Source organism: Physeter macrocephalus, chromosome 14 (assembly GCF_002837175.3).
Source record: "Physeter macrocephalus isolate SW-GA chromosome 14, ASM283717v5, whole genome shotgun sequence".
NCBI classification, from domain to species: domain Eukaryota; kingdom Metazoa; phylum Chordata; class Mammalia; order Artiodactyla; family Physeteridae; genus Physeter; species Physeter macrocephalus.
Genome location: NC_041227.1, coordinates 78,503,240 through 78,527,518, shown reverse-complemented (window position 1 = coordinate 78,527,518; position 24,279 = coordinate 78,503,240). Strand labels below are relative to the sequence as shown.

General features: G+C 56.0%; 1 protein-coding gene across 1 annotated transcript in view; it reads left to right on the top strand.

The window, feature by feature from the left end:
• The window catches only part of SDK1 (sidekick cell adhesion molecule 1), a 538,268-nt gene that overhangs the window by 291,248 nt on the left and 222,741 nt on the right, over window positions 1–24,279 (top strand). Inside the window, exons 5-10 of the mRNA XM_024119146.1 lie at window positions 5,310–5,421; window positions 6,095–6,285; window positions 18,972–19,055; window positions 19,697–19,891; window positions 22,495–22,611; window positions 23,733–23,900. Coding sequence (XP_023974914.1) covers window positions 5,310–5,421; window positions 6,095–6,285; window positions 18,972–19,055; window positions 19,697–19,891; window positions 22,495–22,611; window positions 23,733–23,900 — 867 coding nt within the window. The remainder of the gene's footprint in view (window positions 1–5,309; window positions 5,422–6,094; window positions 6,286–18,971; window positions 19,056–19,696; window positions 19,892–22,494; window positions 22,612–23,732; window positions 23,901–24,279) is intronic.

Genomic DNA, 24,279 nt, shown 5'->3' with positions numbered 1-24,279 from the left:
GCTCACTTCTTGCTCTGCCCAGATAGCCAGTTGCCTGAATTTTAAAATATGTCTATAATTGTTATGTCATCTGGTCAACACAACCAATAAATATTGTCATTATTGGATGTTGAAAAAAGCTTTCAAAAAACACCGAGGAACCTGTAGCTCAGCACTGAGAGCTCTCCTAAGGCCTTTTACTCCGGTGTGTGTTCTCAACCTTATTTTTCTCTTTTGTTCCTACAAATTTTAGACCACTTGTTTTGGAGCAGGAAGATTTGGAGGTTTCGAAAGGTCCTGTAGGCCCCATCAGCTGCTGCTTCTGGAGGGGATCCTCTTTTGACCTAAGTGAGAACCCTGTAGATCTGGACCCACTAGGAACTGGAGAGCCGAGGTTCTTTGGAGTCTTGGGGGCCGTGGCCTTTGTCGTCGCCCTGTCTTTCCCGGGACGGGGTCGCCTCTGGTTGAATACCTGTGCCTGTGCGGTTGGCTCATCTTGCACGTTTGTGTGTCTCCGGGCAGATGTGCCCCCGCATCTCCCGGTGGAGGTTGGCCTTTGAGCTCGTTATTTTCCGGGCGGCCAGGGCGACACCCAGCTCCGCGGAGGGAACGGAGGGCAGAGCCGCAGCCTCGCCAGTTTGGCAGCGAAGATCCCCCGAGGCGCGTGGCCGGTAGCGCTCGCCTAGGAAGCTGGACGGGCAAGATGACGGTTCGGACAGAGGAAGCCCAAACGAGGGATTTGCTTTCTCAGATGTTCTGGAAAATTCCACTTTGCGGGCACAGGCTCTTCTTCTGAAAGAAAGAGGCTGTGTTTTGAGTGAGCTGTGGAGACCCTCTTGAGGAGGCGTGTGGGGACGGGTGGGCCCCACGCCTGCAGGCGGGCTCGCGCCTCCCGGGCCGCGGCGAGCAGGGCTGCGGGCCTTCCCTCGAGGTCCAGCCCCGCGCAGCCTCACGTCCAGGGCGCGCAGGCCTTCAGAGCGTCGGCGGGGAGGCCGACCTGGCAGAGACACGGGAAACCCTGGGGCAGAGCAGACGCTGAGGGCCTCGGTGCCCCCTCACCGTGGCGCTGCGGCCCCGAGTTCCGTAGCGCGTCCTGCGTGCCGCACGCTGTCCGATGTGTGTCGTGTACACATACAAACGGACGTCGAAAGTGAGACTGTCAAACGTATGCTCCTGTTTTCAATGGCCCCGTGAAACGGGCATCATCTTACAGATTCGCAAGATAAGGCTCGGAGAAGCTGAGTCACTTGCTTCGCGTTGGGAGCCAGGGTATTTCCGGTGGATTCTAAGTTCAGTTCTCTTCCTGCCGTCACTTGGCTGAGCTCCCGTGTCCTCCTTTGCCCACCTCCGTCTCCAGAGTCTGGCTCTCTGACTCTGCACCCAGATGTCCGCGGGGCTGGCTCCTTCCTTCCGGGTCTCGGTCCCCACCTCCCGCCTCTCCTGTGCTCCTGACCCTGGGTCCAGGGGACTTGCCCTTATCCTTACGCTGTTCTCCCACCACAGGCGCTGTCTTGGTTGCAGGGAAGCAGGCTGTGTGCCATTCATCCTACTTTACCTGCAGTAATTCCACAGCTTAGCAGTTCTGGTAGACTTTGAACTTTTTTTTTTTTTTTCTTTTTTCCTGTCTGAGAGATTTGATATTCTTTAAATGTACTTTTTAATTAAATGCAACCTGGACAGCTCCTCTCCACTCAGCCTCTCCAGTGATCAAGGGGTTCGTGTGGAGAAACTGACTAGGAGTAGGCCCCATTTCCCTCTGCCAGGAGCCTTTCTTCCCATAACTACAAAGCATCCGCCTTTCTGCCTTTGAAGCCACCCAGCACCCAGTGCTGCTGACCTCTGCAGAAATCCTCTTTTGCTTGGATGCCTTCGCCGCCCAGCCACCGGCACCAACCTGGGAAATGCTCAGTTGAAAACGCTACAGTAAAGTCTCCATTAAGGACGTGCTGGGGGGAAGGAGTGTTCTAGTTAATTTAATCTTTGGTTAACTGAGCACAACCAAAGTTTTTATTAGGAGGAAACATCGTTATATAAAAGAAAGATTATGAACTTTGGATGAAGACATTTCCTCTCTTTAAAACCCATTCTCTACCATGTTTAGTCATGTGACTTTGGGGCTCAGTTTTCTCATCCGTGAAAGGGGGATGCTAATAGCTATGTTAATAGCTTGTTGGTAGATTAAATTGGGCAACATTTGTAAATGTAAACACGTAACGGAACGTTGAGCGGCTGTGTGCGAACTTGGTGAAGTACAGTTTCCCTCCTGCTTCCCATTTTGTTTTCGTTCTTCTTGGAAATAATTCTTAATACATTGGCATATGGTATTTTAAAAATGTTTTTTAATGCGGAACCCTGAAGGAGAGGGTAATTTTCCTGGTGGTGGTGGTAGTAGTGGCTCATTATTGTAGAATATTTATGAAAAATTAACCAATCATTGAGTATTTGTTGAGCGCTTATTATATCCTAAGACACTGTGGGAGTACCAGGAATGAAGAGGTCGTTTTATTCTTTTTAAAATGCCCAGATAGTCTTCTTTGCATTTTTCTTCTAAAAATTGAACGTGGGGAAAAAATTGGTAGAGAAGTCAGCTTGGCAGTTTACAAGTGTACATCCATGACCTCCTCTCACTTAAAAAAGAAGTAAAACCCCACTAAAATGCAGTACAGGAAGAAGAGACTGAGGTCCACAGGACAAGAAGGCGCTGTTAGTGACTGAGAGATGAAACAAGGGTCTGGATGGAGGAATGCTGACCATGGGGGTGGGCGGAGGATGTCTCGGCTTGGGGAGCGGACTTGGCCACCGTGGGACTAGTTATGACCCAGAGCTAGAGCCGGGGTAGTTAATGGTTTGTGTCTGGGACAGTCTGCTTCCTACCTCCCACTGTAGAGTACTCGGCAGCTAAGGCGAGGAGACAGACAGACGGACAGACAGGTAGGGACCCCGCCCCCGTCTGAGAATGAATGGCCCCACAGGAAAGAGCTCTGCACTCTGGGGTTCAGGGTCCCTTCGGGACAACACTGAGCTTCCCGCCTGATTGAAGCAAAGGTGCCCGTTGACAGGTTAAAAGTCACATTTGGGGGAGGGGGCGGGTTGTCACATTTCCTTTTAAGCCTCTCTTTGCTGTTCTTTTTCATCCACCTGCTCATACGAATTTGACGGAAGTTTTAAAACTTTTTTTTTTTAATGAAGAAAGTGTGCCAGCATCGTGTGCTACAACGAACACTATCCTTGCTACCGAGAGATGCGGGTTCTGGGAGCTTACGTACAAGTTTACTGAAACGTTAAGTTTCAGTAGAAAACGCACAGACTCCTCCATCACAAGACCTTGCTTTGATCTTACTGTTGTAGTTTCCGTAGGTCAAGGTCACTCTGCCGGCGTGTGTGTACCTTGTGTGTGTGTGTGTGTGTTAGAAATGCACTTTTTAGGAACCGTCACATTTTATCTGCATCTCTGGGACCTACTTCTCCAAGCGTCACGTGTGATTCACGCATCACCAGAAAGAACAAAGCAGTCGGGTTTGAGGGCAGGCTGACGTTTACCAGCCCCCAGTGGAGCTGCTCGCTGCACTTGTCCTGTCGACCCCATGGGCGAGGGTCCTTGAAATCATGTAATGCTTTGGGCCACCAGAGCAATGCAGACAGAAGTTGCTGTTCCGTGTGAATCACATTTACGAACGACTTCCTCCCTCCTCGGGGCGGCTGGAGTCACCGCGGAGCAGCACGTGCATAGCCTCCCATTCGCTCGTCCCCGTCCCCGGGGCTGTGAACTCGGGCCTGGCGCTGACCTGGCTGTCGCGTGCGGGTCTCTCGGGGTCAGCGCGCAGGCGAGGCTGAGCCGCCCGCCGCGGGGACTCTGCCCTCCGGGCGGCGACAAGCGCTGAGCCCGGGCTTCCTCCCCGGCGCCAGGCGGAGCGCTGATTCATATGCCAGATTAGCCCCTGGCTCGGCGACCTCCGCACGCCCCGCTGCTTTCCTTCACTTCACGTGACTGTTTGCAAATATTAGCTGCTCGGGTCATTTCCCCTCATCAGCGACTTTCACGGACGGCAGGCGGGCATTCAGCCTTTGTCACGAACGTGTCTGGACTCCGGCATCCTCGGGGGTCCGATAACCAGCCCCACGGTCCCCCGTCTCACGAGCCGAGGGTGCCGGGCGTTGGGAAGGTCCCCGGGAGGCCCTGCCGGGCGTGGGGAGGGGAAGGCTGCCCGGCGCTTGCCAGGAGCCCCGAGGGCCTGAAACAAACGGCCTCGCAGTAACTAGTCGATACATAGGGTTAAAAAATTGATCTGCTGGCTCTGCCCGCCTCAAGCTTTTTTTTTTTTTTTTTTAATTCACATGAACCTTTAATTCCAGAATCTCATACTGCTTAGGCAGTGAAAGCAGGACTCAGAGCTGTGGGAAACTGACTAGAGGCCAGTCCTCTTTTCTCCCCCTGTTCTCACTCGATGCCCGGACCGCATTGCCAGCAGCTGGAACCTTCCACGGTTCTCCTCAGCTGCTCTCAGGGGTGGTGGGTCTCTGCAGCATGAGGTCCTCCAGGAAGCATTGGGCATTTGCTGTGATGTCCATTTATTTTTATTTCCAGCCTCTTCCATCTCCACCCTTTGTTGAAAGTCCTGTTCTCGAAACGTGTGATCACTCTTCATTTTCCCTGAATAAACAGTAGTAATGCGCACGTAGTTTAATTGTGATGTCACTTGCATTTGAGAGAAAAGTGGCAACAACATCTCGTGTTTTTTCTCCTCCCTCGTCACCAGAGGTAGGAGCTAAATTATTTATAGTTTGATACTCACACAACAGAGATGGAGTCGGCATATTTACTTTGCAGAGAGAAGGGATTAAACACGCACGCACGGAACCGAGCACTTGGTTCGTGGGACGTCCTGGCTCCGGGGACCATGTTCGGACCCAAGTCAGAGAGCAGCCGCTTTCCAAACACACACGTGCCCAGCGGAGGGCCCGACGCGTGAAATATTTGTGGAAGTGAACGGATTTGAAAGTAGTGGGTAGACCAGGTAGCTCAATCAGCAAAGTCTAAAATTGATAAATAAAGTCAGCAAGCATTTTGGAAAATGCACAACAGTCTAAAGCCCTTTATGGGCACGATGTGTGGAGAAGCCTCAGGGGCTCTCTGTTCCCGTGGTTCCCGGGCGGGACATGTGTTTATGGACCAGGACCACACCGAGTGCTCCTCCTCGAGGGCTGGGGTCGGGTCCCGAGGTGCTGGGTGTCCTGTCGAAGCAGCTTGACAAGACTCCCGTGTCACGTTGCAATCCGCACACCTCCTGTACTTCAGAGAGTTCCACGGGCTTCTGCTTTCTCTGCCACAGGAGATGTTGGCACGCCTGAGGCCGTGGCCCCCGTCATCGTGATCCCCCCGAGTAACCGGAGCGTGGTGGCCGGGTCCAGTGAGACCACCTTGGAATGCGTGGCCAATGCCAGGTGCGTGCCAGGCCCCCACGCGCGGAGTGACCACCCGCGACAACACCTCCTGCCCGTGCCCGGCTCTCCAGCAATGGTGGTCTGGTTCATTCCAGCTGGGCTGTGGGCACAGGGCGTATGGGAAGATAGGACGTGGGTGTGCCGGCCTTTCCCGGGCCTTGTTCTGCAGTGTTTATGCTGAACGTAATATTTATATTGGAAAGCAGCGCTTTTCACTTTAGCTCTGGGTCATGGTAGAGGGTCTCTCCTTAGATTCTGGCTGAGGAGCAGAGAGGAGCTTTGCCCTCCTTTGGGTGCAAAGGAAAGAGTTAATTCTCTTCTCCTCTGTCGTCGCAGGTGTTCTCGGTCCCATTAGTGGTCACTCCAGAACGGAGTCCCCGTGATCACGCCTCCCGTGTAGCGTGTCCCCCAGCAGCATTTGTTTTAAACATTCTTTTCCTGAGCAAATGGAACCATTGGCGCTTATGGTCCATTTGCTGCTGCAATTAGCTCTCCCCGCTCAACAGCCCTTGAGCAGCCTGTGTCGCTGACACGTGCCTTAAGGGAGGAGAGTAATACCTGGATTGAGTTTTGAATGTCCACTGTTCAACCCACCATGGTTCCTGGTAGAACGATTGTTATTGCCATCTACGTGATCCACAGTTATTGTCACTAAAGCCCTTCGTTCTCACAGGCCCGTCGAGGAGCTGAGTGTGACCTGGAAGAGAAACGGGGTGAGAGTCACCCGTGGGCTCCACAGCTTCGGGAGACGCCTCACCATCAGCGCCCCGACCTCCTCGGACATCGGGGAGTACTCCTGCGAGGCAGCGCTGCCAGGGAGCGCTTTCGAGCCCGCCAGAGCCAAAGCCTTCCTTTCTATCATAGGTAAGGCTCAGACCGGGAGGCGGTGGCGTCCGCGTCCTCGGAGAGCGGCGGCGCACCCCAGGCCGTGGAAACAACGTAGCTAACTCCTGTGTTCCACCGACTGTTTTTAAGTCAGCACGTGGAAGTGAAGTTGAGTCTATCTCCCAGATTCAGCCTATCCTTCTTTCCCAAGAATATCAATGCGTTGAGTCCAAAGAGTTGATGTTCTGAATACTCCCAAGAAATGTCCTTCTGAAAACTTCCAATCGTAAAGCTTGGGAAATAGAGTGTCGAAATCCTTGGCATGTTTATCACCTCCCTGCGCTGACCTTTCTGCCATGAGGCTTTTCTATAACTCTTATTTGGCCGTTACGATCAATGTTCAGAGATTAATCTATGACCGTTATTTTTTATTTTTTGACCCAGAGAAAGTCAGAAAGTCTTGGGTGTTACCTTTTGTTAAATTAGAAGGTGAGAAGAGAGAGACTTCCTAGAATCATGTGTTATTCTTAAACCAGGGAGAAGGGAGACAAAATTAGGCACCTTTGAGCTGCTCTAAACGCTGGGAAATCTCGATGTTTAGGAAGGTGCGTTGTACACAGACTAAGGGAATCCTCAGCCTGTTTTCAGATTATGATAAGATTACATTAAATTGTGAGGCAAAGGCCTTTATTTCTCTCGTCTCCTGAGCTCCTGTAATACGTTGAGGCCTCTGCAGGGGCTGTGGTCGCTTGTCGCAGGGACCCGTCTAGTGGCCACTGCTGATAAGAGGTGCCTTCAGGGTCCACTCCAGGTGGGAGAATCTCTGCTTCTCTCCTCCCAATCCAGACAAGGCAGATTGAGAACAGGAAGGGCCACATAAGCAGAAAGCCCTTTGAGAGCAATCGCCCCTCACGTAACGTATTTTGCAGTTTGCCGCTTTGCAAAGTAAGGAAAAATAAAAGCTTGTGTTTTCGTAAAAAAATTAGCAAGAGTATGAAGAAATGCTGCATAAAAGGCAGTTTGCCTTGAGTGTGTCACATTCCTTTAAATCATTAGGAAATGGCTCTGTGGCCTGAAAATGACTGCCAGACTCCTGTGATGCAGACCTGTCAGCCCCTCGGAAAGCAGTGCATGAATTTTAAGAGCACCAGAGAAGGCAGGTTTTGAGTCACAAATCATTGCTGATTCTCCACTAGGGAGCTGAGCTGGTTCTCTGCTCCCTTTCTCATCCACACTTTAGAGATGTCAATACCCCATCCCCATTCCCGGCGGGGACCTTTCCGTTGGGGGTGATCTACAGCTACATGAGCACGGCGCATTATAGATTGAACCCAAATTAAAATTGTAAACGTGTAAATCTCCAGCAGACGGGACTATATCGTGTTAAAACATTTCAAGGTAATTTAAGCAAGAGAAGAAATTTATCTCCCTGTAAACTAGAACGTTTGTTTCCCTCATAATTCCCTTTTTAAAATATTTAAGGGCTTCCCTGGTGGCGCAGTGGTTAAGAATCCAGCTGCCAATGCAGGGGACACGGGTTCGAGCCCTGGTCCGGGAAGACCGCACAGGCCGCGGAGCGACTGAGCCCGTGCGCCACAACTGCTGAGCCTGCGCTCTAGAGCCCGCGAGCCACAACTCCTGAGGCCTGTGCGCCTAGAGCCCGTGCTCTGCGAGCCCCCGCAATGAGAAGTCCTGTGCACCGCAACGAAGAGCAGCCCCCGCTCGCCACAACTAGAGAAAAGCCCACGTGCAGCAACGAAGACCCAACACAGCCAAAAATAAATACATAAATTTATTGAAAAAAAAATTTTTTTAATCTGTCACGTGAACTTGGGTTTTGCACTTCCACCTGGATTCCAGAGCAGATTGTTTCTGTATTCTCCTGAGTTGCCATCTCTCCGTGTTCTGGCTTTTAAAGGTACACGGACACACTCGTGTACCTCTATGATGTTCATTTAAATCCCCTTTATTCAGAAGAATTTGCTGTGACAGGTCGGATTTTGCGGTTGAATCACCCTGGGAAAGCCCTCAGGAGCCTCTGTCAATTCAGAGTGATTGGGGAGATTATAGCCCCGAGCCCGGCGATCGTGCAGGGAGGGATCCCCAGGAAACCCCGGTCCCAGTGGAACCGTGCGGCGAACTTTCGATATGGACATGCAGATGAAAAGAAAGCAGACACACATTGGCTTCCATTTACTCCTGTTTCTTACTGATGAGACAAGACAGGCTGTACAGCCCACCTGTCAACTCCGCTGCTGCATTGCTTAATTTCTGAGGTTTAAACAGGAACTCGGGTCTGGCTGCAGACGGCGTCACGCCCGCGACTCTCCGCACGGCGGGGAAAGCGGCCTCCTGGGTTTGGCGCTCCGTGGTCTCCCCCGCCTGCCCCGCGGTGAGTTTGCGGCTGTTGCCTCACCGCTCGTTTCCTTACCTGCCCACACACCGCGCACCCACGCGATGAGACAGGCGCCCCGGGGCCCGTTTCCTGACCGCGTTCTCTGGCCCCTGGAGCCGGGGCTGCCCCTGGGTGAGGCCAGGGCACCCGCCGTGGGACAGGTTGGAAGCGCGCGCATCCACCCCGCCGGCGCGCCTTAGTCCAGCGCCGCGCGGACCGGAGGATCATCGGCGAGGCTTCCCCACCCCGAGGTGGGGACGTAATTTGGAGGTGGTGGTCTTCACTGGCCTCCAGCGTTTCCCAGCGGGGCAGGCGCAGTCACCTAGAGCGGGAGCTGCCTTGGTTAACGTGCTCTTTTTCAGCCGGCCCCCCGCCCTCCCGACGGTGTTCCCATCACCTCCCGAATAAACCACTGGCAGGGAACCCTGTCTCGGGTCCGCTTCTCTGGGAGGCCAACCCAAGACTTGGACCGTCGCCCTTCAGCCCCCCGAGCACCTGTGCTCAGGAAGAATGGCCTTTCCCGCCGGGTCCCACCTTACCTGCCTGTGGGTCTGCATGTCCCTCGGGACTCCCTCAGTCGCCACCACTTGCCTCTGTGGCCTCTCAGGCTTTCACCAGGCAGGGGAGTGCCGCTGTCCCAGCTGTTGTCCTGCAGAGAGTGGACACTCCAGTGGGTCACTGATGCGCCATGCAGGGTGGAACAGGCTCTGGAGACGGGACTGGGCCCAGGTTCTCACCGCACCACTTGCTCGCCTCTGTGGGCCCCAGCGTCCGTGTCTGTGAAATGTGGGTGCTGCAGAAGTGATTCCGGCTCGTATTGTGAGGACCATATGAAGTAACGGGCACGGAAGGACTGAAATGGCAGCTTTGGGAGCTGTTGGTAGGACTCTGCGGTGACACACGTCACCCTTAGCGCTTCACCTACAGCGGTGACGTGACACACCTTCCACGCTTGCAGCCTCTGAAGTCAGCATGTGTCTCACAACCCACGGAAGCATTTCTTCTTTCTTGGGTGGGTGTAAACAAAACCATGATGCCTCTTAACCGATGCTGCAACGTCTCAACCTCAGTGAAACACGGCGGGTCCATCTCCCGTCCAGACTGACGGATCTGGTCCCATGCAGGGCGCGGCCGTGCGTATGCATGTCCTGCCCGAGGCGCGATGCCTCCTTCACCCCCCGCTCAGAAACTCGGGTGGCGGGGCATGACAGTTGTACAGAGCTTTCTCTGTATACCTCAGGTCTATTCTGATTTTTTATACATACACCATGCAGAAACTCCAATATCTGAACTACTGTTAAAATCACAAGTTACCTGTAACACCTCTCTGCTGATAGCAGCGCCGCCACTGAGAAGTTGTCCTCCTAGAGCTGAGACTGGGCATCTCTTAGATGTTTGTCTGCAACACAGATTCCTTCCTTCCATCCTTCCTTCCTTGTTCTCTTCCTTCCTTCCCTCCACTCGATACAGAGGTCTTTACTGAGCCGGCCTCCCCGATGCTGTGCTGGTCCCGGCGTCCAGGGTCTTATGCAGCAGCCAGTCCCTTCACGCGGCACTTACGGTTCCACACAGTGAGTGCTAAGACCCTCAGCGAGGCGGGGAGGTGAGGGGGCTCCCCTGGGACTGGCAGGAGAGGGGCTTTCACAGCAATTGGGGCCAGAAGAGAATCTTGCAGGGAGCACAGCCCTCTCCTCGTGGAGATTTACAGAGCAGCTGCCTGGTAACTCGTTCACACCGGTTTAAGAAAAGCCTGAGATGTCTTTGTTTATAGTTTTCACATACGACCCATAGTAGAAGCACCAAATTAATTATCGGCATCCTGTCACCAACTGCAGAACTTATCTGTATGGCGTCTTATCACTGATTAGAGCTCAGAGAAGAGCTATTACAGAACTGCTCCTTAAACAAAAGGAAGAGTCGTGTGAGACAAACCTCAAGCGATGCTGGGGGACTTGCTCCTGGTGCCCCGAGATGAGCAGGGATGCTGTCTGGGGAGCAGGTGTGAACTCTTTCGCACGCCGTCCAATTCCAGGCGCCCCCCCCGCCCCGCCCCGCCATCCTCTGCTTCTCCGCTCGCCCGCCTGTCATTCACCGGCGCCGAGCGTGTGCCAGGCACCCAGCGGGAGCCCCAGCCTGGGTAGGATGAAGACGAGTGCAGTGCATCTCCTCCCGTGAAGGAGTTTCAGGGTCCTAAAGTCTGTGGGCGTCTCCTCCCTCTCTTCTCCAGTGGGCGGCTTCTAAGTGCCTTCTGAGAAATGGTGGCAGGTGCTAAAACACAGAGATGACTAAGACACGCCCTGCCCTGAAGCAGCCTCCAGCGTGGTGGGCGCATCACCCAGATGTGGGGCGTCGGTCCCAAGGGGTACGTGGGCGGGGCAGGCCCAGCCCGAGGAGGGCAGGGAGCCTCTGCGGGAGAAGAAACACGGGGACTGGCCTTGAAGATCCGTCTGAATTTGCCAGCGAGGCCACTTGAGAAAGGCTGGTCCACGGAGAGGAGCCAGGACCAGCCACGGCCTTTGTGTCGCTCTTGTGAGAAAGGACCGCAAACTCAACAGCTTAAAATAATACAGATGTGTCGCCTCACTGGTGGCGCAGTGGTTAAGAATCCAGCTGCCAATGCAGGGGACACGGGTTCGAGCCCTGGTCCGGGAAGACCGCACAGGCCGCGGAGCGACTGAGCCCGTGCGCCACAACTGCTGAGCCTGCGCTCTAGAGCCCGCGAGCCACAACTCCTGAGGCCTGTGCGCCTAGAGCCCGTGCTCTGCGAGCCCCCGCAATGAGAAGTCCTGTGCACCGCAACGAAGAGCAGCCCCCGCTCGCCACAACTAGAGAAAAGCCCACGTGCAGCAACGAAGACCCAACACAGCCAAAAATAAATACATAAATTTATTGAAAAAAAAATTTTTTTAATCTGTCACGTGAACTTGGGTTTTGCACTTCCACCTGGATTCCAGAGCAGATTGTTTCTGTATTCTCCTGAGTTGCCATCTCTCCGTGTTCTGGCTTTTAAAGGTACACGGACACACTCGTGTACCTCTATGATGTTCATTTAAATCCCCTTTATTCAGAAGAATTTGCTGTGACAGGTCGGATTTTGCGGTTGAATCACCCTGGGAAAGCCCTCAGGAGCCTCTGTCAATTCAGAGTGATTGGGGAGATTATAGCCCCGAGCCCGGCGATCGTGCAGGGAGGGATCCCCAGGAAACCCCGGTCCCAGTGGAACCGTGCGGCGAACTTTCGATATGGACATGCAGATGAAAAGAAAGCAGACACACATTGGCTTCCATTTACTCCTGTTTCTTACTGATGAGACAAGACAGGCTGTACAGCCCACCTGTCAACTCCGCTGCTGCATTGCTTAATTTCTGAGGTTTAAACAGGAACTCGGGTCTGGCTGCAGACGGCGTCACGCCCGCGACTCTCCGCACGGCGGGGAAAGCGGCCTCCTGGGTTTGGCGCTCCGTGGTCTCCCCCGCCTGCCCCGCGGTGAGTTTGCGGCTGTTGCCTCACCGCTCGTTTCCTTACCTGCCCACACACCGCGCACCCACGCGATGAGACAGGCGCCCCGGGGCCCGTTTCCTGACCGCGTTCTCTGGCCCCTGGAGCCGGGGCTGCCCCTGGGTGAGGCCAGGGCACCCGCCGTGGGACAGGTTGGAAGCGCGCGCATCCACCCCGCCGGCGCGCCTTAGTCCAGCGCCGCGCGGACCGGAGGATCATCGGCGAGGCTTCCCCACCCCGAGGTGGGGACGTAATTTGGAGGTGGTGGTCTTCACTGGCCTCCAGCGTTTCCGAGCTCGGGGCCACCGAGGACACGGAGCCGTGAGCCCGTGCCGGGCGCCCCGGGGAACCGGCCGGGCGGGGGTGAGGGCGCTCGCAGAGGAGCCGCCCCGAGCAGGCCCGGGGGTCCCTAAGGCACCTGCAGTCCCAGAGCCAGGCCTTCAGTCAGCTCGGTCCGGCCTCAGGTCCCCACGTGAGGAGGGCCCGTGGTCTCTGACCCTGGGGGCCTGCCCCCCAGCACCTGGGGAAGACCTGGGCACCGCAGGGCAAGGGAGAGCAGCGCCGGGGCGTCGGCCGGGGCGCCAGGCAGCATCCTGACCGGTGCCTCGGGAAGCGTCCGGTCCTGTAGATGCTGAGCATCCGTAGGTATGGGATCTTCCCACCAAAGCGACACTCCTCTAGGAAGACACACGAGGGACGGATGCTGAGTGGAATAAGCCAGTTGCGAAGGCTACGTACTGTGTCATCCCATTTGTGTAACGTTCTCGAAAGGACAGAATTACAGAGATGGAGAGCAGACGCGTGGTTGCCAGAGGTTCACGATGGGACCTTGGGGCGGGCATGGTTACGGAGGGGCGGCGTGGGGCACCCCGGTGGTGGTGGTCCCGTTCTGCATCTCGACCGTGCTGTGCGCTTGCACAGAGCTGCACGAGTCGTACACCGAGGGCAACCAGGGCTGGGGGGCGGGGGGGGGCGGGGAACGTTGACTACAACAGGCTCAGCGTCTCCCCACCTTACCTGCCTGTGGGTCTGCATGTCCCTCGGGACTCCCTCAGTCGCCACCACTTGCCTCTGTGGCCTCTCAGGCTTTCACCAGGCAGGGGAGTGCCGCTGTCCCAGCTGTTGTCCTGCAGAGAGTGGACACTCCAGTGGGTCACTGATGCGCCATGCAGGGTGGAACAGGCTCTGGAGACGGGACTGGGCCCAGGTTCTCACCGCACCACTTGCTCGCCTCTGTGGGCCCCAGCGTCCGTGTCTGTGAAATGTGGGTGCTGCAGAAGTGATTCCGGCTCGTATTGTGAGGACCATATGAAGTAACGGGCACGGAAGGACTGAAATGGCAGCTTTGGGAGCTGTTGGTAGGACTCTGCGGTGACACACGTCACCCTTAGCGCTTCACCTACAGCGGTGACGTGACACACCTTCCACGCTTGCAGCCTCTGAAGTCAGCATGTGTCTCACAACCCACGGAAGCATTTCTTCTTTCTTGGGTGGGTGTAAACAAAACCATGATGCCTCTTAACCGATGCTGCAACGTCTCAACCTCAGTGAAACACGGCGGGTCCATCTCCCGTCCAGACTGACGGATCTGGTCCCATGCAGGGCGCGGCCGTGCGTATGCATGTCCTGCCCGAGGCGCGATGCCTCCTTCACCCCCCGCTCAGAAACTCGGGTGGCGGGGCATGACAGTTGTACAGAGCTTTCTCTGTATACCTCAGGTCTATTCTGATTTTTTATACATACACCATGCAGAAACTCCAATATCTGAACTACTGTTAAAATCACAAGTTACCTGTAACACCTCTCTGCTGATAGCAGCGCCGCCACTGAGAAGTTGTCCTCCTAGAGCTGAGACTGGGCATCTCTTAGATGTTTGTCTGCAACACAGATTCCTTCCTTCCATCCTTCCTTCCTTGTTCTCTTCCTTCCTTCCCTCCACTCGATACAGAGGTCTTTACTGAGCCGGCCTCCCCGATGCTGTGCTGGTCCCGGCGTCCAGGGTCTTATGCAGCAGCCAGTCCCTTCACGCGGCACTTACGGTTCCACACAGTGAGTGCTAAGACCCTCAGCGAGGCGGGGAGGTGAGGGGGCTCCCCTGGGACTGGCAGGAGAGGGGCTTTCACAGCAATTGGGGCCAGAAGAGAATCTTGCAGGGAGCACAGCCCTCTCCTCGTGGAGATTTACAGAGCAGCTGCCTGGTAACTCGTTCACACCGGTTTAAGAAAAGCCTGAGATGTCTTTGTTTATAGTTTTCACATACGACCCATAGTAGAAGCACCAAATTAATTATCGGCATCCTGTCACCAACTGCAGAACTTATCTGTATGGCGTCTTATCACTGATTAGAGCTCAGAGAAGAGCTATTACAGAACTGCTCCTTAAACAAAAGGAAGAGTCGTGTGAGACAAACCTCAAGCGATGCTGGGGGACTTGCTCCTGGTGCCCCGAGATGAGCAGGGATGCTGTCTGGGGAGCAGGTGTGAACTCTTTCGCACGCCGTCCAATTCCAGGCGCCCCCCCCGCCCCGCCCCGCCATCCTCTGCTTCTCCGCTCGCCCGCCTGTCATTCACCGGCGCCGAGCGTGTGCCAGGCACCCAGCGGGAGCCCCAGCCTGGGTAGGATGAAGACGAGTGCAGTGCATCTCCTCCCGTGAAGGAGTTTCAGGGTCCTAAAGTCTGTGGGCGTCTCCTCCCTCTCTTCTCCAGTGGGCGGCTTCTAAGTGCCTTCTGAGAAATGGTGGCAGGTGCTAAAACACAGAGATGACTAAGACACGCCCTGCCCTGAAGCAGCCTCCAGCGTGGTGGGCGCATCACCCAGATGTGGGGCGTCGGTCCCAAGGGGTACGTGGGCGGGGCAGGCCCAGCCCGAGGAGGGCAGGGAGCCTCTGCGGGAGAAGAAACACGGGGACTGGCCTTGAAGATCCGTCTGAATTTGCCAGCGAGGCCACTTGAGAAAGGCTGGTCCACGGAGAGGAGCCAGGACCAGCCACGGCCTTTGTGTCGCTCTTGTGAGAAAGGACCGCAAACTCAACAGCTTAAAATAATACAGATGTGTCGCCTCACGGTTCGGGGCCTCCCGAGGCTGCAACCGAGGCTGTGGCTGGGCTGGGTCCTTCTCCCGGGGCCCCGGGAGGATCCACTTGCCGGCTCACCCGGGGGCTGCGGAACTCAGTTCGTGCGCTTGTGGGACTGGGCCTGTTTCCTTTCTGGCTGTTGGTGGGTCTTTCTCAGGGTCTGGAGACACCTGGCCTCCCTGGCTGCGGCCGCCTTCGTCCTCAGGCCAGCCGCAGGCCGAGCCCTCACTCCGCGGATCTCTGGCCTCCCCTCCTGCCGTCGTTCCGCTGCCACAGCTGGAGCGGGTTCTCTGCTTTTAGGGGTCCCTGTGATGAGATCGGGCCCGCCCAGCTGCTCTGAAATCATCTCCCCGTGTTTAGATCGATGACCTCAGTCCCGTCAGCAGAGCCCCCGCGCCGCGGGGCGTAGCACGTTCACAGGCCCCGGCGACTGGGCTGGACCTCTCCTGGGGGCGTTCCGCCCACCCCAGCGGACAGAGGCGCGCAAGCGTGGGCGCCGGTGGCGAGTCCAGGGCACCCCACGGGCCCTGCCGCTGCCCGAGACGGTGGCTCTGGGAGAAGGGCAGACGGCAGAGGGGGCATCCCCGGGCTGTGCCGGGGGCGGGGGCTGGGGCTGGGGGCTGGGGGCTGCAGGAGCCCGAGCCCGGCACCACGGGCGGGAGAGCCTGAGGGATCCTAATGTGGGGGCTGCCTGGGAGGTATCCCTGCCTCGGGCTCTGAGGTCGGGCGACTGGAGGCTTGCTGTGCTGACTGGAGGAGCTGCCCGTGGCCCCCGGCGCGTGTGGAGGACAGACGGCTTGGCTGGCCCGCTCTGAACACGCCAGCGCCCCGCGGGATGAGGACGTTTTCCTGACGGCTTCATACTGTTTCAAAAGAGGGGAGGGTGTTAGTCTCAGCCCCCCGTGTTATCGGCTGCAACCGCGCGCGATCTTTAAAGCCTAGCGCGCGCCTGCGTTGGCGGGGCGCCCTTTCTAGCCAGAGCAGTTGCTGATCACGGAGGCGCGCGCTTGCCCCTTGAAGGCTCGGCGGTGGAGAAGCGCCCGGGGGGAAGCCTCGTTCACAGCCGGGTTTCCCCACCAGTCGCCCCAGCCTTTCTTGGCTGGTCCGCCCGGGGCGTGCCCCCACGGTTCTCCTTACAGACAGCCACGCGCGGACGTAGCCGAGGGCGCTGCCGGGCCGGGCCGGAGTACGGGGTCAGCGGGGAGGGAAGCGGCGACGTGCCCATGTGGGAGAGATGGCGTGACCGTCGGAAGCGCGTGCGTCCGCGAGGGCTTCGGCAGCCCCGCGGCCGCTCTGAGTGCTCAGCGCCTGCAAGACTTTCTGGAAGAGGCAGGAGGATCAGTAAGTGAGTGAGCAGACCTGGCCGCCGAAGCTTGCCCGGGCGTCGGCGCGGAGGAGACGGGCAGCGCTCGGCCAGCTCTGGCAGGCCGCCCGGCGGGACGCGCCCGGGGAGCCTGGCGGCTCCGAGCTCGGGGCCACCGAGGACACGGAGCCGTGAGCCCGTGCCGGGCGCCCCGGGGAACCGGCCGGGCGGGGGTGAGGGCGCTCGCAGAGGAGCCGCCCCGAGCAGGCCCGGGGGTCCCTAAGGCACCTGCAGTCCCAGAGCCAGGCCTTCAGTCAGCTCGGTCCGGCCTCAGGTCCCCACGTGAGGAGGGCCCGTGGTCTCTGACCCTGGGGGCCTGCCCCCCAGCACCTGGGGAAGACCTGGGCACCGCAGGGCAAGGGAGAGCAGCGCCGGGGCGTCGGCCGGGGCGCCAGACAGCATCCTGACCGGTGCCTCGGGAAGCGTCCGGTCCTGTAGATGCTGAGCATCCGTAGGTATGGGTTCTTCCCACCAAAGCGTCACTCCTCTAGGAAGACTCTCGAGGGACGGATGCTGAGTGGAATAAGCCAGTTGCGAAGGCTACGTACTGTGTCATCCCATTTGTGTAACGTTCTCGAAAGGACAGAATTACAGAGATGGAGAGCAGACGCGTGGTTGCCAGAGGTTCACGATGGGACCTTGGGGCGGGCATGGTTACGGAGGGGCGGCGTGGGGCACCCCGGTGGTGGTGGTCCCGTTCTGCATCTCGACCGTGCTGTGCGCTTGCACAGAGCTGCACGAGTCGTACACCGAGGGCAACCAGGGCTGGGGGGCGGGGGGGGGCGGGGAACGTTGACTACAACAGGCTCCGCGTCTCACTGTCAGTATCCTGGTGGGACTGTAGTTTCTGCGAGATGGCCCCGCTGGGGGGACACGAGGCATCCTTGCTATTTATTACAAATGCGTGGGACTCTCCAGTGATCCCAAAATAAAACGTCTAAGTTAAGGAAGGAAAACTGTAATCCGTCCCAGCAGGTGCTGATGTTCTAACTTAGTCCTTCTCCTTTCCAGCCCCTCACATCCCTTTAACCAGAGCACAGGGGTAGCCATCAACTTCAGCATTTGCTGATGAAAATGGGGCGCGACCTGCACACCGGGGCCGTGGCAGGGCGCGGCTGGCGTGTAGTTAGAGCGTAAGCAACGCTGTTGCCGGTGTTGCGGATGAAGGCGACGCGGCCGAATGCGCCTGCGTGAGTGCGCGCGCAGGCGCGTGCAGTGAGGCCCAGCCTGGAAGAGACGTGGGATCCCTGCAGTATTTCTCGAGGCCTGGTCTCTACACACACACAACTAAGTGGAGAATCTGCCTCCGTCTAGTGAATGTGCAGCCACGGCCTCGGCCAGACCGCTTCCTTCAGCAGCTCGTTTCTGCCTGAGCGGTGCGGTTCCATCGCAGGGTTGATACCTGACTGCTTCCAGTGAGGAACCTGCAGCCTCGTCTCCGTAATCATCTCCTTGAAACGCTAAGTTTTCGTTTCTCGTCTTCGTCTTTTAGGTCCCACCCTGTTTTAAAGATATAGTCAATACAAGAGGCAGGCCAGACTATAGTATCCACAGTCAACACAGTTACAGTGGAAATAAACCACTCTGGAAGACAGCGCCCAGAAATTATCACGCAGAACGTGAATACAACGGCCCTTTGTTACCATGATCATGAAATCGCTACTACCTTAATACTCCTCGAACTTGGCCGTGCCACCGTCGAATTCCTGCCGAATAAACTGAGAAAAATATTGCGGTTTAGTCTCCCAGGAAATTCATTGTTTAATACAACCACTGCTTTTTTTTTTTTGCCGTTGAACAGGTGGGCGAGCCGGGCGTCTGGAGATATGCAAGTGGCTGGGTTTCCTTTGCTACTGAAGATGGATGAGAGGCCCACTTTCTTTCTTCTCTTAGCTATTATTTTGCATTCCACTGAAGTATTAAATCTATATTTTGGAGAAGAACCGCTAAGACTTTAAAAAATGTGTTAATAGGCTGCCTTGCTCCCTGAAACAGGCCGGGTGCCTGTCGGTGGTGCTTTATTTGACATGCTTCATGAGTTGTTGTTTAGTTTAGATACTGAAGCAAACTAGACTATAAAATACTGTGCTGTAAATATGAACCTTTATGAACCTCACGGGATAGTCCTTCTAAAATGTGAATTAAGATATTCCATTATTCAAGGCCATAAACTGAAAAGTAGCCATTGCCTGAGAAGTAATTTGCTCTCCAAAACCTTAGACTATAAATTGCCTTTGGCCTCTGCGCACCGAATTCTGAGTCTGTGTGCACGACGGTAACTAATGAAGTTTTCAAAAATAGTTTTTAAAAGGAGATCAGACTCTTGTAGGCCGTAAGGGTCTTCTGAAATATACGTCTTTGGCTTACGGGCGGTTTTGGATTTTTCTCGTTTAAAGAGCCACCGTATTTTACCGCGGAACCTGAGAGTCGGATTTTCGTGGAAGTAGAAGAAACCGTGGACATCGCGTGTGGAGCCATGGGTGAGCGCGGGAGCCACGGGGCACGCGGCGACGTGGCGGAGGAGCGGAAATGGCCCCTGCAGGGCAGAGCCGTCCTCTGGGTAGCGACGGGCGGACTGTGGCGGTTAGAAGCGGGGCCGTGGGCGTGCAGTGGAGCTCAGCTGCTGGGCACGTGACCTGCAAAGCAGGGGTAATAGCATTTGCCCCAGGGAACAGCAGGGAAGCCTTAACCCTGTCCATCCCAGCAGAGAGAGGGGAATTCTAATGGATCAAAACTCGGTCTCTGGCTTACGTCCCCAGTATCATTTCTGCTGCTTGAAGTGATCCTTGGGGGTGGGGGGGACCGGGTGGGGGGAGGGGGCCCACCTCTCCACCCTGGTGACCCTTCCCCGAGCCCAAGCGGCAGAGGCAAAGCCCTTCCTCCCAACCCTGCCCGAGGTCAGTCGCAGCCAGAACCGCCTGGACAAGAGCACGGGCCGCGGGAAGGGCCGGAAGGGTGTGGGGCTGCTCCCTTCGGGCCTCTCCCTCCGCATCTTCACCTGCGATGAGAAGAGTGCCGCCTCCCAGGGTGCTTGCAGGGGCGACCGGATGAGAAAACGCCCGTTGGAATGCTGCCATGTAGTCCTCACCGACTAAAGGACTTTTGTTTCACTCCCGCACAGGGACCCCTCTTCCCACCCTCCGGTGGTTCAAGGACGCGGTCTCCATCAACAAGCTCCAGAACCCTCGATACCAAGTGCTGTCAAGTGGAGGCCTGCGCGTCCAGAGGCTGCGTCCGGAGGACTCAGGAATCTTCCAGTGCTTCGCCAGTAACGAGGGCGGGGAGGTCCAGACCTACACCCACCTGGACGTCACCAGTGAGTACTGCCCCCTGCCGAGCCGGCCTTCCCAGCCCTCGCCCCGTGGACGTGTCAGAAGACGCTAGTGTCCGCTCAGCCCGAGCACCCCCGTCCCGGGCGCTCTCCCTGTCCCTCTGGAGCCTCGATTCTCCCAGCACTTGAACACCCTGCTTTATTGAGACATAGGAACAAACTCCCCACTTTTCTGGACAGAACTGGAAAGGCTGTTGAGTGAACAGCTCATCCCTAGTCTTTTTCTTTCGAGCTTTTTTCCATTTTTTATATTCATTCTCTATTTTAGTTTTACTGAACAATTATAGTTCTTTTGTGACTTTCTTTTATTGTCCCAGTAACGGAAATACTTTGGCACTCTGAAAAATAAAGTGAAGGTAAAGGTTTTTATTATATTTGTGGGTTTTCTCTTGAATCTCCCATAGTCGGAATGTTGTTCTTCTAAAACGGAGTAGAATTGAGTGATCAGGGAGCGCTACCTTTCGCGTCTGCCCTTTTGGAAGCAAAATGCCGAGAGCCATCGGAGAAAGCAAACTGGTCAGCGTGTGCGTGGCCAGTGGCTCTCGTCAGCCAGAACTAGGAAGGGACCGAGGCAATCCTGAGATAGTCACGCGTATGTTTTGGTAAACTAGGGGTCATTTCCTCCGGTCTTGGCCGGGGGTCAAATCTCCCCTCCGTTGTGGAGCACAGGAAACCAGTATCCCTTCAAGCAGCAGAAACAATACCGGCGACTTAGGCCAGAAACTGAGCTTTGATCACTTAGAATGATCTACGCCTGATTGGAAGAGCGGGCCAGGACGTTGTAGGGAGGGCGGGGCGAGCTTTTTCTGCAAAAAGCCAGATGGTGCCCGTCTTCGCCTGTGAAGGACGTGGTCTCTGTCGCTACCCCTCACCTTGCTGTCGTAGCCTGCAGGCAGCACAGACGATTCTGAGCAAACGTGGCTATTCCTCAGGACTCCATTTACGAAAGCCGGGACGGGCTGGATTCGGCCCAGGCCGGTGGTTTGCAGACCCCGCTCTCGGGAGAGACCCAGCGCAGATCACCTGATTTCTCTCAGCCTCAGTTGTCTTTTCAAAATGGAACCGACCAGCCCAGTTCACGGGGTTCTTTAGGAGGATCGGTTTGGAAATTTAAATGAAAGTGCTACTTAACCTGGTTACCATGACAGCTGGAGAGTGAACAAATAAATACGTGATACTGATAATGCTGCATATCTGTTTTGTAAGTACAGGGTTTGGCAAAATGGATTTTTTTTTTAATTAACGTACTATTAATGAAAGAAAAATAGTGTGTATAACAATATTTATTCGTTCACTCAACAAACATTTATCGAGCATCTGTGTCAGTCACTCTGGGCCCGTGAGGCCCAGGGACAGAGCTAAGAGGGTGCTGTGAAGAAGAGGTTCTCGGGCTTCCAGGACGGAGGGTCCCGGGGGAGGGGAGAGATGGCAGAGGGCGGCGAGGGCCCTACAGAGGAAGGCCAGGCGAGGCCCAGAGCCGCCAGGGAAGCCCCGTTAGAGGGCGGGCGCAGCGGGGTGGGTCCTCTGGGCTGAGAGGGTTCTCGCTGGAGCTGAGGCCCGCCGGTGGGCAGGAGGCTGCCCTGCAGAGCCTCGGAGAGGTGCGTGCCGTGGTGGAGATGGGAGCTGCAGGCGCCCGACGCACGCGTGGGGGGACGAGCCGGCCCAGGTGTGCGCGGGCCCCAAGGGGGCTGGCGATGCGCGCGGGGCCGGCGGGGCCTTCGCGGCTCTGAGCTGGGCACTGGCCGGGCGTCGTCTGAAGCCTTCAGAGGGCCTCCGCGCCCGGTGTAGGGGGGCCCCCACGTCGTCCAGGGGTTCGCACCAGAGGCGGACGCCCAGCGGGGAGGGAGGCCAGAGGCGGGCGGCTGCCCCGGGGTCCGCCGGGCCTGCCCGCCTCTGCCCCGGGGGCATTGGCCCCGGCACCCCGGGGACCCCTGCCCGGGATGTGGGCGACGCAGGTCACGGCTGGGACCCAGGGGCTCCGGCTTCATCTTTCGCAGAGCAGTGCAGCGTCAGCGGAGCCTCCCCGAAGCCGGCCCGAGCTGCCTCTGCCTTCCTGGGTGCGACTCGGGGCTGCCGGAAGCTGGAGGCCCGGGCGGTCCCCCGTGAACAGGAGGACCCAGCGCCGCCCCCAGGACTTCTTCTCTGAAGCCCCTGGAATCTGGTGCTTTTAACTTTCAGAACGGATCCTAGGAAGTGTCAAAGTGTCATCTCCGGGACGATGTAGGGTGCTCAGAAATTAGCTTTTCCTTTTTTCTGTACATAATGAAAGCAGCTTGTTTGATTTATCTAAACAAACATCTCTCTCCTCTTCAACGTTGGTCAAAAACAGTTCTTCCTGCTCTACCCCACTTGTGCGTCCATGACGTCACGAGACCGCATTTCTCTTCAGGCTGTAAACAAAGATAGGTGATTCCTGGGAGACGGGTAGTGGAGGGTCGTAGTCTTCCCGAAGGGTGTTCCGTTTTTATCGCTCAGTTATCTCTGGGATGAGCTCTGTAAAAGCCCAGGTGGGTGACTCCGCCAGGCTGGCTTGAGCGTTTCCGAGGGACGACGCACTGAGCGTTTCGCTGTTCCCCTGCTCTGCCTAGACGTGGCCCCAGCCTTCACCCAGCTTCCGGCGGACGCCACGGTCACCGACGGGACGACCGCCGTCCTGAGCTGTGACGTGTCCGGGGCTCCCAGGCCGGCCATCGCGTGGAGGAGAGGTAGGCGCTCGCACCTGCCGCAGGGCCCGGCCGCCCCGCGTCGTGTCTCTTAATCTCCCTCGCCCGTTCGGTAAAGAGGAGGAAACCCCTGACTGAGCACCCACCGGGGGCCGATGCTAGGGGCACGGGGAGGGGTCCGACGAGCAAGACGCCTTAAGCTCTGTGCAGCTCACAGCCTAGAAGAGGAAGCACGTTTCTGTACGTTGTGCGAATGGCGCTTTCCTCCGTCAAGCCCTTCACCGGGTGCCCCGGGCCTGGCGGGCTCCGGATGTCAGCTGCAGCTTCCCCTTTGTGAATGAAGGAGGGCTTCCTCGGTAATATTCACGGTCAAGACCACATCCGCCTTCATTTCTAAGAAAGCTGCTCTAGCGCAGGGTCGCTTGCTTCCTCCGCAGTTGGACGTGTGTGGCGCTCTAAATCCGACCGTAGTTTCAGTTCCCGTGAAGAGCGGTGTCACATCTTGGGCTCTTTGCAGCTCCCTGCAGCCCTGTCTACACGTTCAGCACACCTGCCACTAAATGAACAACAGCACACATGGTCTGTCCTTAACAAACCCCGGCTGAGTTGGGTTCATCCTCGTAGATTAGCTGGTCATGCTTAGTGGACTGTATCTGGGTGAGACTTCAAAACTTACACCTTTTTTCACTCCCAGAAAACCACTCGGTGGCTTCCCAACTCTCAAAGGTATGACTCGTGCACTGGGGCCATGGCTTACAGACATAAAGATCTGGGAAGCTACAGATTAATCAGAAAGAAGGGTTCTTTCATTTTATATGTTTTCTTTTTGTCTTTCCTGATTTAGAATGTAATAATGGCTTTATAGAGAAATTTTTCAAATGCATACACATGTAAAGAAAACTCAGAATCAGTCACCCAAAGGAAACAGCCACATAGATGGATCATAATTTGTCTAAGCAAATCTCTCAATATTGGACGATTAGGATGTTCTTGGTTTCTGTCATTCTAATTAGCGCTACGGCAAACTGCTTTGGTTACTTCTGTGCATAAAGTTTCCACCTTCTTCTGATTATCTCCTCACGTTATTTTCTTGGGTGCGGCCGAGCATTACCTTCTCTCCAACGTTGCAGTCCTCACATTGCTGTTTTGCCTGTCGTCCTCAGGAAACCACATTCTGGCCAGCGGCTCTGTGCGGATTCCCAGGTTCATGCTCCTTGAGTCTGGGGGTCTGCGGATCACCCCTGTCTTAATCCAGGATGCTGGCAACTACACCTGCAGCGCGGCCAACTCCGAGGGCTCCCTGGACGCGTCGGCCACGCTCACCGTGTGGAGTAAGGACCACAGCCCGCGCGCGCGGGGCTTTCTGTTAATAATGGCTTAATCAGCCTGTCATCTGTGCCTGGGGCTGTCAATATGCCCTCGGACTCGCTAATCCAATCAGAGGAGAATCATTATTTCTACAACTAATTTGGAGAGATCTGTTGAGTAATTAATTTTTCAGCTTCTAAAAGAATAATTAGAAAATGTATTCAAAGATTGAATGGGGGCGTTTCAGGAGAGATGAAAGATTCACTCTTTAACCTCACTAGAGTAGGGATATTACCCCCAAAACTAGCTCAAATTAAAAAAAACTGATAGGTTGGCTAATCTTATAAGCATCACGTAAGAAAAGCAGACCAAGAATGAAAATCCCAGAGAAAGCGTTTTTTC